The sequence below is a fragment of the Mizuhopecten yessoensis genome, unplaced genomic scaffold (assembly GCF_002113885.1).
Source record: "Mizuhopecten yessoensis strain PY_sf001 unplaced genomic scaffold, ASM211388v2 scaffold965, whole genome shotgun sequence".
Lineage (NCBI taxonomy): Eukaryota > Metazoa > Mollusca > Bivalvia > Pectinida > Pectinidae > Mizuhopecten > Mizuhopecten yessoensis.
In genome coordinates this window covers 215,137-228,417 of record NW_018403810.1, presented here as the reverse complement: position 1 = coordinate 228,417, position 13,281 = coordinate 215,137, and the positions used below count along the sequence as shown (strand labels likewise).

At 37.8% G+C, this 13,281-nt stretch overlaps 2 protein-coding genes across 2 annotated transcripts in view; one reads left to right on the top strand and one right to left on the bottom strand.

The window, feature by feature from the left end:
• LOC110455899 (40S ribosomal protein S8-like) overlaps positions 1–2,219 on the top strand; it is a 15,178-nt gene extending 12,959 nt beyond the window's left edge. The window contains exon 6 of the mRNA XM_021506328.1: positions 2,057–2,219. Coding sequence (XP_021362003.1) covers positions 2,057–2,166 — 110 coding nt within the window. The 3' untranslated portion in view covers positions 2,167–2,219. The remainder of the gene's footprint in view (positions 1–2,056) is intronic.
• A 2,843-nt stretch (positions 2,220–5,062) lies between these two features.
• LOC110455780 (transmembrane protein 205-like) lies at positions 5,063–11,349 on the bottom strand. Its single transcript, XM_021506141.1, has 4 exons — positions 11,091–11,349; positions 8,611–8,780; positions 8,125–8,282; positions 5,063–5,738 (listed from the first exon to the last, which is right to left on the bottom strand). The coding sequence occupies exons 1-4, from the start codon at positions 11,102–11,104 to the stop codon at positions 5,454–5,456; spliced, it is 627 nt and encodes a 208-aa protein (XP_021361816.1). The 5' UTR covers positions 11,105–11,349; the 3' UTR covers positions 5,063–5,453.
• Positions 11,350–13,281: the final 1,932 nt, after the last annotated feature.

Sequence of the window (13,281 nt, the reverse complement as noted above, 5' to 3'; positions counted from 1 at the left end):
TTGAATATTACATGTTAATAACTTGATTGGAATTATAACCTTGAGTTGACAGTTTGATACTTTGAAAATTTTGAGCCAGCCCTACCCCCAAGGGCTGTAGGGTGGGGCTCAAGGGAGTCAGTGTGCTAAAATTTCTTCATTTTCCTTGTTTAGAATCAGAGGTGCTAGTTTCAAATCCTTTTTAGTCTGAAATCTGTATGCTTGATATTGAATAAGGTGGTTTTATTGTTTTTTGTCACTTTGAATAATATTTCTGTTCATGTTAAAAACGAAATCAACTCTCTGTATAAATATATCAGGTGACCGTTAAGGCCCATGGGCCTCTTGTATAAAATATACATTGTGTGAAATTTTTGTCTAAATCTGTGCTTTACAAGAACAAATTCTACAAGATTGGAATATGATAGTTAATCGGAAATCCTAATCCTTCCGTCTGCCACAGCGTCCATATACAAGCAGCATATGAAGCCTTTTCAGTATTAAATACTGTCTCGTTCATTGATCTGTCCAGCCAATGCAAGGGAAGCTTCCTGTGTAGTACAGTCTTTTGTAATGAAAATAGAGCAATTTCTCTTTGAACACAGGGGAGTGGGTCTTTTAACAATTTGGTTAATAAGATAATATGTATCGGGTATACTCTCGACAATCCCGAAATCTCTCTGTAAATTGGCTATATGTATAGGGTCACTTTGGTGTCTAGCTAAGAGTTGGAGGTAATATGGCAGTGTGATGATGTCTTGATAACAGGAGGGTTAGGGTTTGCCTATGGCCGTTCTGGCTTGGCGTATAGCCTTTCCCCAAAGAGAACTTGTCATAGTTACTCTGACTGCCAGGCTAATATAATTGTTATATCACCCCTGAAATCTCATAATGAACTTTATATTCCAACCTTTGAATTGGAATGGGTCTTCAGGGGTATGAGTTTATATTAATTGTGGGGAAAAAAATAAGTAGTAGCACCATGCTGTGGTAAAATATAACTATAACATTGTGACCGATATTGATTGTATAAAATACAGAAGATGAAAAAGAATTCATGTCTAAAGGTTCACTGTAATTCACCCAAGTGTAATTGATGCAAAGTTGACCGTCTTTCCTTTTAACAAAAACAAACTTTGGTCGGATTGAAGCCTTTTTGTTGAAATCTTGTTGCTGGTATTTTGGTTTTAAAGTTCAGTAGGTCAATAATGACTCAACTACAGAATTCAAGATCAAGTTAAGTTAGAATAATTGATAAAGTTAAGTTAGAATAATTGTATGTCGATATTATTGAGTTTTCAGTAGACCGATCATTAACTTAATTACTTTCAAGCCTGCTCATGGCCACTTAGGACTATAAGTTAAAGATTCGGTGCTTTAAGGGAAGACTTTCTTACATGGTATTGTTTCTTGCCTGTGTATGTGACTTGCAACAAATGCATCAGTGTTCCCACTTAAATTTAGATTTTGGGGTATATTTGATAACATTTTCAATATTCTGTACCCCTAGGTATATGTGACTTAGTTACATATTGTACATAGAGCAATTCTTGAAAACTGGGGGAGGGGGGGACGGACAACTAACTGTTTTAGAGGTGAAAACCCCTCATTTTGGGGTTTCTGAGAACACTGAGCATTGAAGATTTCACAATATATCTCTTTAACATAATTATTTATCAAGTAGACAACCATCAGTGAGTTATTTGTACCAATGATCAATCAACGAATTTAACCGATTCCTTTCACTAGTATGTAATTGATTAGCAGTGTGATGATGCCTTGATAACGGGAGGGTTAGGGTTTGCCTATGGCCGTTCTGGCTTGGCGTATAGCCTTTCCCCAAAGACAACTTGTCATAGTTACTCTGACTGCTTAATGAATTACAAAGAATTATTTTTTAAATTGGTTAAAGTTAAGACAGAAAGTTTGGCATTTTTCCTACAGCCTATATTATCCGCCCTCAGTTGAATGACTTGATGACTAATATTAGGGTGTTACTGGTAGGAGGGAATTATGATATCGTGTCACCATATGTTTTCCTGTCTAGTTGCTTATATATCATATTTTGTCATTTCAGCTAAGGTAGCCTCCCGGCCAGGCCAGTGTGGTCGCAGTGACGGCTACATCCTGGAGGGTAAGGAGCTGGAATTCTACCTGAGGAAGCTTAAAACCAAGAAAGGGAAATAAACTTAATTTATACACCTGTGATGACTGTGCCAGATTAAAGGGGAGACAAATCATTGTTGTTTTGGTCTTTTGTATGGATATATCCGGTTATAAATAATCTACTCTTCAATCACCTTTGTAAATAAAATTACGATGTAGGAGATCTTTCACTTTCAGTAAATTCACAGATTCTTTTTACATATTTTATTAAGTCATCTTGCAAATATTAAACTGAAGCAGGATATAAAGATGATCAAAGTCAACTGCTAGCATTTTCAGAGGTGAATAGGGAGTATATTGAGCATCTCTGTGAATTATCTTCCTAAAAGATATAGGTGATCGGGTAGCTCAAGACCCGTGCTACTTGAGTTTATGGTATGGTGTGTCATCTGTCATCCTTTAACCTTTTTCTTTGGAAGACTTCGAAAAAACTGGAGGACCTAGGGCAATTAAATCAATGACCTTGACTTTTCAAGGTCACAGGGTTCAAATATGTAAAAACCTTTAAACATCTTCCGAATAACCAGGAGACCCAGAGTAATAATACTTGCCATGAAGTGCTATAAAGTTCCCTCAGTTAAATGCCCTCAGACATAATTTCAAGTTCACATAGTTAAAATATTATAAAACTTAAACAACTCCTTCTGAATAACCAGGAGGCCCAGAGTACTTAATTTCAAAGGTCTTTTGGTAAAAAGAGTGAAATTTTTAAACATCTTGTGATTCTTGGCCAGTAGGTACCTGGGACAGGGTGCTATAAAGTTTCCCCAATTTGATTACCTATTCATATTTTCACAGTAATTGGGGTCAAATATGTAAATACATTTGATAGATGTATTTTGAAGCAACTTCCGCAATTCCAAGAGACCCTGGGTGGTGACATTTGACCATTAGTATGCTGGGATAGAGAAGTACAAAGTTTCATTTAGTCCGGAACATTCTTAAGCCAAGGAGACACAATATATGGACATTTTTGCAAAAGTATGTTTATTGAGAATTTTTCTTCATAATTGCCCAAATATCCAGGTACAGGCCCTTTGGATCTCTTTTTCAAAAGGTGATCATATTTATCAGTGATTAGTGGGAAAAAAATTGTGTATATCTTTCAAACACCACCCATTGACAGAGTTAAAACTGTTCAGATAACAAATATATAGTAAAGTAAACGACATGCCAAATTTAATGTTTGACCTTTTATAATGACCACATGAAGTTGATGTATCGTTGAACAGTGATTCAAACGCCTTTTGAACAACTGGGCCATGTAGCATAAAGCTAGAGGTATGGGTTTCATAAAGGGGAGACACATCGCTTTAAGTCGGCATAGAGTTTTGTTGATCAGCTTTAAATTACTATTAAGAGGGGTCACTTTGATCGGCACATCCAGTTCTGTTGACCAGCTGGCCCCCATCATTATGGGGAGAGACGAGTCACTTTGGTCGGAAGACACTTTTGTTGACAAACTGACAACTAGCATTAATGGGAGACTAGTCGCGTTGGTCTTCACACAGTTCTGTCGACAAGCTGGCCTCTGAAGCTTTCGAGGTAGATGTATGGAGCAACGAAGTCCGGGGAAAGAACGTACACTGCATTAAGAAATTGAGGCCTAATAGTGTATAAAAAGATATCCAGGTAATTTGATGTGCCAAACTGGGCGATTCTGAAGCCACGAGTAGAATGTATTTGAACAATTGTGACTTTATATGGATTTTATTTCAAATGTCCCTTTTAGGCTTTGCTTATCTGATAGTTTTCAAAAATATTTATGTTACAGCATAATGAGTATGATAATGTTAACAAAATTATAAACACACAAGATAAAACCATATCATAGTCAAATTAAGTATAGGATAGATAGTAAAAGGAGATAATAATTGAAGTTACATTGTACCATAGGCATAGTGCATGCTATTACTTTGGTATGTATAGTCATAAATGTAAATACAAAAACTAATGTCGCTTTTGTAAGGGGAGCGAGATGGAGCCCAGTTTTATTTCATTCCACGTATATGTATACAGACACCTGTGAAGTCGACCCATTCAGGATAAAATCATTAGAAAAAAGTCATTCATTCTGCCAATCCTCCAGTGCCACGCACACTCTTGATTAACCCATCCTGGTGAGACGGACTGTTGAAATCGCTCATCTGTTGTTAATCACGCCGTTTCCTGCGAGGACACCAAACTGACAGAAAGTTGATTAGATTTCTTTAAATAGTCCACTTATACTTTGGTTTGACTTCTATGTGTTGTACGTCCTATGAAAAGCATTGGTCATTAAGGACGGGTCGGGTCTTAGTGGTGGAGGAAACCGGATTGCCGGGAAAATACCATCGACCTGCGGATATATCTTATAAACATAGACTTGGCATCACACGGTTAAAAGTTGTACTAAAAGTATTAAACCTCAAGGTAATAGGATTGTGTCGCCATTTCTCAGTAGAATTTATTCAAATTTTGTAGTTATATTGCTTTGCAGTAAAGAAAATTTTCTGCCACAAAATAAATATAGGTTTTCAGAAAATTGAAACACATTTATTTTACAAAATAATTTCAATAAAAATGATACTAACATAGATTTGTATTGCATTAATGTATATCAATTTCATAAATGCTGAAATTGTGTAAAATTAATCATCTATAAACGATTAAAAATTGACATTTTATTATAAAACCATATACACATAGTAATTGCATGCAAGAGTTATCGTTCTTGAAAAACTTCACAGTAGTGAAATAGGTAGCCGGTTTCCTGAAGTACAGAAAAATGGACACATGTGACTCATTGATTAAAAAACAACTGAATTAATACCTGGATTGCTTTGCAATACTTTAATATTGAAAGAACACACTGTTCTGTCAATAATAAGCATACAATATTCATCAGTTTAATATTAAACATCAGAATATTGTGATACTGTCTCCCTACATTGGATTTTCAACTAGGGATGTACTTCCTATTTCCGTTTAGCAATACACTCCAATGACCTTAAGTTGCAAGTCACGATCGAAACTCCTCTAGATTTTTTTCTACTGAATAACAATAACATTCATCATAATCCTTCTGTTGCCCAGCGTTCACGCAATATGTCGGACCGTGCGGTTACGGTTTGTATCAACTGGCCTGCAACCCGTTCTTCAAGAAGTTACCTCTATATTTAAAAATGGATATCCCCATAGTAGAATGGCAACTTCATTTCTTAGACCGAATTGATGGCTCTCTGGTCCAGCTTCCGGTATTGTTTGAAAGCACCGGAAGTCGATTACGACAGGTGCTCCTCCCTGAGTGTTTCGACACTTAAATGTCATCAGACGTCGTTTGTCATGGCTAAGTTGTACAGATGAAAGGTATTGGCTGCTAACCCAATCATATTGATTGCGCCACTTAGTCCATGATATAGCCGGAAAGTCCGATTTACGCATGCGTACTCTGGGTTCTTGAGTAGTTCGGACAGGTCAGTAAACCCAACCTCGTATGCTTTGCCAGATTTCTTTTCCATGGAAAAGCGTTGAAGCATGCTTTCCACAATTATTGGTGACAGGAGGAAGGCGTTGATAAAGTCTGCCCCGAGACTGACCACTAGTGCGGCTATCTGTAACACAGACAAAAAGAAATAAGGGTGACTTTGAAGAACTAAGTGTACAATCAACAGAATAGTTGAATTAAGGTAGATAGTCCCAACGCTCTTTGTTATATAACCAACGAATAAGAGGTCCCATTGGAGTTGCTTACCCATTTGCTATATCAAAGAGTACATATATACATTTCTTTAATCACAAGCATATATGTATGTCCGGCAGGACCGCCAGGGGATTCTTTAAATGGCTTTCGCTGTTAAAAGGGCGTTAAGCAAAATTAAACCAAACCAAAGCTTAGGGATTCACCCCAAGACATCTCGATTGTAAAGCAGGTTATATCCCTTGAGTGACTGGATACGTGATCTTTGTTACGTTAATTCGTTTATGCAACATCACTGTGAACTCTCTCTTAGGCTTGCAACCCGCACTTGTCTAAATAAGTACAGATATTGATTGGAAATTACAAACTTAACAAAGTTTAAATGCCTGTAAAAAGAAGATAAGTGGCAGCACTCTCTACCTTAATGTTCCTTGTTCCTTTTACATTCAATTTCGATAATCTTTTCGATAAATTAAAACATTGCTGAACCACAGGCACTTGAAACATGACAGTTTCGGTACCGATTGTACACTTATAAAGTCGACTCGGTTCCGGAACGGTCTTGGTTTTTTAGCTCACCTGTTCAGAAGAACCATGGTGAGCGTATGCCATATCCCAGCGTCCGTCGGTCGTCCGTCCGTCCGTCAACTTTTCCTTTAAAACGCTACTAGTCCTGAACGGCCACGTAGATTTGGACTAAATTAGGTCTGTAGCATTCTTAGGCCAAGGAGACTCAATTTTGTATAAACGACAGGTGTGGCCCCCCCTGGGGGCTGAGGGGCGCGGCCCAATAGGTCAAATAGAGGTAAAACCATTAAAACCCTTCTTCTACCGTAGGGATTAATTAAGGGATTTATTCTATTTAGTCTGGAGCATCCTTGGGCCAAGGGAACTTAATTTTGTATAAATTGTGGGTCTGGCCCCCCTGGGGTCTGAGGGGCGGGGCCCAATAGGGGAAATATAGCAAATTCTTTAAAATCCTTCTTCTGTAGGAATGAAAGGATTTGTTCCATAGTTGGCCTGAAGCATCCTTGGGTGAAGGGGAACCAATTTTGTATAAACCTTTGGTCTGGCCCCCAAGGGGCCTGAGGAGCGGGGCAAAATAGGGGAAACATAGCAAATTCTTTAAATCCTTCTTCTACCGTAGAAATGAAAGGATTTCGTCCATATTTAGTCTGAAGCATTCTTGGATGAAGGGGAACAAATTTTGTATAAACGGTGGGTCTGGCCCCCCTGGGGGCTGAGGCGCGGGGCCAAGTAGGATAAATATAGCAAATACTTTAAAATCCCTCATCTTCTGTAGGAATGAAAGGATTTGTTCCATATTTGGTATGAAGCATCCTTGAGTGAAAGGGAACCAACTTTGTATAAACCGTTGGTCTGGTCCGCCAGGGGCCTGAGGGGCGGGACCCAATAGGGGAAACATAGCAAATTTTTCTTTAAAATCATTCTTCTTATATAGAAATGAAAGGATTTGGTCCATATTTGATTTGGAGCATCCTTGGGTAAAGGGGAACCAATTGTGTATAAACAGTGGATGTGGCCCCCTGGGATCTGAGGGGCCGGTCCCAATAGGGGAAATAAAAGTAAAACCTTTATAATCCTTTACCATAGGGATTAAGGGATTTTATCCTTAGTTAGTCTGGAGCATCCTTGGGGCAAAAGGGACTCAGTTTCGTATAAACATCGAGTGTGCTCCCCTGGGGCCAGAAGGGAGGGGCCCAATAGGGGAAACATAGCAAATTCTTCAAATACCTTCTTCTTCTGTATTAATGACAGGATTTTGTCCAAATTTGGTATGAAGCATCCTTGGGTCAAGGGGAACTAATTTTGTATAAACGGTGTGTCCAACCCCCCTGAAGGCAGAGAGGCGGGGTCCAATAGGGGAAATAGAGGTAAAACCTTTAAAATCCTTCTTCTACCATAGGGATTAAGGGATTTTATCCTACTTTAGTCTGGAGCAACCTCGGGCCAAGGGACTCAATTTTGTATAAGCAGTGGTTTTGGTCTCCCAAGGGGCAGAAGGGTGGGGCCCAGTAGGAGAAATAGAGGTGAAACCTTTAAAATGCTTCTTCGACCATCGGGATTAAGGGATTTTATCCTTATTTAGTCTGGAGAATCCTTTGGCCAAGGGGACTCAATTTTGTATAAACAGTGGGTATGACAAAGGCATTTATTATTATTATTACAGTAAGGCAACAAAATATTTCAAAATATCATCGCGAGGCTTCAGCTTAATATTTGGTATATTGGTAATAATGCCAATCTCTCATACTTATTTTTAAATATTACACAGTTACCTGTTTTTGTCGATTCTCGTCGTCAAGCCTGTGCTGTGATACAAAGGTTGCTATGGTGATCGATGACGTTACAAATCCGAAACAGAAAAAAAGCGGGAACAGCTTACTCTGCACGTGACCAAACCATATACGCGGTAGATTGAAAAACAGTAGAAGTCCTGAAAGCAGAAATACAGGGAAATATGTGATTCAACATAAATAAATACTTAGTTAACACATGCTATGAGAATGGGCCCAAAGGCTTGAACCGTTGGACAATGTCCCTCTTCTGAAAACAAGTCTGTTCAGTAGTCATTTTGTCACTTCCGGTTACTTTTGATTTAATTTGAGTTTTAACTGGGATTGTTATGATTCAAGTTCTTGTATTGTTAAGTTTGTCTTGAATACTATTCAAGGAATACTATTATTCATGTGCTGTAAAGCACCTTAAGTAAAAGTAATACAGAAACGTATCAACCTCTTTGCTTTTAAAAACGTCATAATTACCTGCTACGAATGTCATCCAAAATTGTGCTCCGTAATGTGACACGAATGTGAAGAAGTAGAGGAATGTGTAGACTTTTGAACTTTGACCCGTCGAAGAATTGCCAGGGTACAAAGCAAAGCTGAGAGCTATGGTGGCCAATAGTGCAGCGAGGTAACGAACCTGTGGAATTCTGAAAAAGGACAATATTGGCAAACTTCCAACTTAGCTATTTAAGCATACATTGTATTGCACTATATGTTACTAACAGAAGTACAGCATGCTATTATTAAGGTGGCTCCACACTTTCGCAATTAACCAGCAAAACTCGTTGAAACTTTCATAGAATGGTTATGCAACTATGTAGAGTTGATTTTATGAAAATCGAAACATTCCGATAGTTTGGGGACTTTTTTGGAAAAATACCAAAAAATTGAAATTTTCGTCAATTTTAATATTTTCCGTTTTTTTGTGTGTGTGGCATTGTTCGGAATAATAACAACAATAATAAAATGAAAAGAAGCATTTCTAATTAACCCTACAAATATTTTATATATCGCAAAATATGTAACACATGTTACACAAAGTGTTTTTTATTGAATTTGTACGGATAAAAGTGATTATCTTCAAGCTAAAAGCAAACAGGACACAAAGATCTATACAAATAGAATGGGAAATTGAACAAAATATACACAATGGCTTTATAATTAATTTATTTTACATTTTACAATCACTTTGATCCGGGTGAGAGTTATCTTCCTTGAAAAAAATCGGAACTTTTTGCAGAGGGATGACATTTACACAATGACAGTTGTCTCTGTTTACATATAACAAAAATGGTGGGAAAAAATCAAAAATATGATTTCAAAATTATCAATTTGTTGTTCTTTAATGGAACCATATTACCCTCAGTCGTGTATACTTTGGACATCATTCCACAGTCCGCTAACTTACGGTATATTTATAATTACATGTCAAGTACATATGTGACCAGAGGCTATCGCATGGTATGCCGTTCTCACGTGCACTCACACATGCATTTCATAGGTATCTTGATATTTTACAAAACATTATTTTCACAGAGTAAGTAGACTACATTTGTAAAACGATTTAATCGACAGAGCGAAACTCCTTCAACAGCGAAAATCGTAACGACCTCGAGTTTATGAACTCATGTAAGCACGTGAAATGCACATGAGAGGTTGGTACGTCTGCATTCCATGTGCTTCCTATATAACCTTCTTGAGGTCGTCTGGTCTCATGTCACTGTCTTCCCGTAAGTCTGTTTATGTCTATGAATTGGAAAGCTTTATTCCTGAAGTACGTGTGATTATACATTTCCTGGTAAAATCTTGATATCGGGTGTTGACATATCATCGGCACGCATGTGTACTATTGTTTCCCAGGGGCCTGTTCGTTTATGCGGAACAACCGGTTTGGCCGTTTATAAATGTAACAATTTAGGGTATAAATCCTGGCGGACCTGCAAATGTGTATGCAGGCCTTGCAAGGCTTTTTCAAGGTTCGTCTAAAAGCAGCATCAGATAACTAGGTCCGAACTTATTTAATAAACGAACAACAGTGGCCCTATCGGTTTGACCGTTTAAACGAAAACGGTCCAGGTGTTACTATAATTTGCACTACGATATTGAATGCCCGATACGGAAATGACGACACGGTGTACATGCCCATTTCAATCAAGATAATTGAGTCCGAGCTGTACTTATTCCGGAAGTACGTCACGAAAATGGACGCTGATGACGATGTGTGAAGCCACCTTAAACAGATCTACCGTTAACGATAACATGGCAGGTGTCTATCATCAGGGACCAGAGAATATGTATCAGTAGAACTGTTCACTGTTTGGATCAAACTGAAACTGATGTGTTCTGAGTAATTATATATCAGACGTTTTCATCAAATAAAATACCCCCCACCCCCAACCTCTAAAAAATGTGTTATATTATTCACTTACGGAGCACACCAGTTTATGTCCAACTATAGCTATACTCTAACAAATTATCATGATTGCTGTGTCGCACTACATATAGAACCCTTCCTTTTTGTTAACATGGAATTCTGAATCTCATTAAAACAATAAGTCATGACGATTAAATAATTTAAACACATGCGCCAGCAAAAACAACAATTTAAAATCATGCGAAGCGATTGAACTTTAATTTTAATTAGATTGCACCAAAAGATTATAATAAATTCTCTTTCAATTTCACTGGCTTAAACAAAAATAGCCGTCAGGCCTGAGGGGAATCCCCAGCACTTATTAAAGGGATTGCCGCCAGGTGTGAAGGGAATCTCAGTATTTCTCTGTCGGTATGATAGAAAAGCGATCAGAAAATCATATAATATAAAATCCCTGTGACACGTCACATAGTCCAAGAAATCTACGACAGACCGATATAAAAAAGTCGATGAAACGTCAGAATAATTCGGACTAGACAAACACTAACACATAACACAAATTGAATACTGTCAAAACACTTACCTTAAATTAATCATGGTTAAGTTTGATGATGACAACCAGCCACACTCTCACATAATTATACAGTTGTTATTTCACAAGACGTTATGGACATGAAGTATAATAGTAATTACGGCTAGATATTACGTGTTTTATACCCTTCCCGCCCTGATGTTCTGCACGTACATTTCAACGTTTACATCAACATATATACGACAGACGCACATCCACACGTACTATCGTACGTAGTAGGAGATCGCCTACACGACTCAAGACGACCTGAAGGATGGAGGAACGCTGTATACATATAGTAAAACACACTCCCACCGTAGCTACACCGAACACCGTCGTTTATTGTAAGCGAGTATCCACAGTTACATATATATATATATATCTTCTCAGCAGACTAGAGTTGCAATATCGGGAAGGTATAGTGAGGTACACTACGATGCTAAATCGCAAACAAAAACACAAAAAAACCGCCGCCCTCTATTGTGTGCGTGATAACCAAAACACAACGTCGTCCAGGAACTCACATTTGACGTCTCTTAATTGACTTGATGTCTGTCTAATATATATATCTTAATACAATACATCTAATTTTGTATGTTTTTTTGTTGTACAAATGTTATGATTGCTGAGTGCGATGCTCGAAGGGACCCTAATTTGGAAATTAAGTACATTTGATTTGATTTGCTACAAGATCTAGCTAGATTTTAACAGCGAGCGCCGCCTAGCTGTCAATCTCCACCTTACGTTAATTTCTCGTTGTTTTTTCAAGTATTCCTGACAACAACAGACGGAAAGTGAGGGATGTACGTAAGGTTTGTATATTTCTCATTTCATACAGGTAATGGTAATTGTGAAGTGTCCAAACAACAGATTCCTAGACTTTAAGTGGACATCTAACTTTTGTTGTCGCCACTGGTCTCCAACTTTAAAAACCGTTTCTTGACGGTAACATGACAGAGGAAATAGAACAAAAAATACTTTTCGTTTGTTGCAGCATTTTTTTTTTCTATTCAAGCAGCTTGAAGTTCAAAAATGAAACATACAGAATAATCGTGTTAAAATTAGATTTGTACTTCCGCTCCTCTACGATTCATTCCAATACAAGACCTAACAATACCTAACAATATAGTTCATTTCAGCATGACCTTTGGTATTGGAGTGTATCGTAAAGTAATGGAATTAAAAGACTAATTTCAATAAGATTGCATACAGAACTAAGGATTAGGATATCTTTCTTATAAATTAAAAAAAACCACACACTTTACTCTCTGAAAAAAACCCAATGATAACAAATGTTAACTGTGCTTTGAGGAGTCTGTTTGGGACTTTCTGAGAACAGTGAATTTGCGAATTGATGAATCTGTGATTTCAGGATTAAATTTCATGTTGCTAGACTACAAATGTTCGCAAACGTGATCAATTCTTGGACGGTATCCGAAAACAACTCTGTCATAAAACTGAAACGTTAAAGTCGCTGATTAGCGCCAAATTTAGAGTCTTTACACGGCAAAAAAGGCACCGTTTTATGTTTGTAAACGGCGACTTTTCTCTTTTCAGCGTTTCTTGAAAAAGCAAAATGCGCCTTTTAAATTCACAAAATATAGCATTGTCGCCAAGGTGCTCTATCGTCGCGTCAAAATAAGTCAGTTTGCAAAATTAAATACCGCTTGTTCTGAGGACAAAACGCCGTTTGAAAAATTAAATTTTGCTTTCTTGCCTTTCCACAAAGCTTGAAAAAAGCGACAAAGCACCGTTTTGTTTCAGGAAAGTGACAAAGCGGCGTTAATAAAACAGCAGTGTTTCGCTCTGTCGAGCCGACAAAGTGCAGTTTGTTAAAACAAATAAAACCACATATTTTGGCTATGTTGCCTCAACAACGCGAAAAGATGAAAAAAACGAAAAAAATGAAGTGGCATTAATCGGCTACCGTACGACATCGAATCGGGCTTCCATAAATTGGGTGAGGGATAGAGAAGGTACTGATACCACTCCTCCTCGGAAACAGATCAATATGCCTAAGGGTTTCTGAATGTAGTCAGTAAGTAAGCAATAACAGCGGTTAAATGAAGCTTGTCTTCTTGGGGTAATCGATTTCATTAATGATGTCTTCATGGACTAGGTGGCCGAATCGATCAGCTCGGACTCTTTGACCACCGGTCATCAGCAGACAATTCCAGGGCACGGTTATAGAAATAGTAGCTTT

Bases quoted from the DNA above. Each gene is read 5' to 3' on its own strand.
- LOC110455780 (XM_021506141.1), bottom strand. The intron at 8,283-8,610 runs GTAATTATGACG...TTCTGCTTTCAG, and splicing joins TTGGATGACATTCGTAGCAG to GACTTCTACTGTTTTTCAAT. The intron at 5,739-8,124 runs GTAACTGTGTAA...TCTGTGTTACAG, and splicing joins ACGAGAATCGACAAAAACAG to ATAGCCGCACTAGTGGTCAG.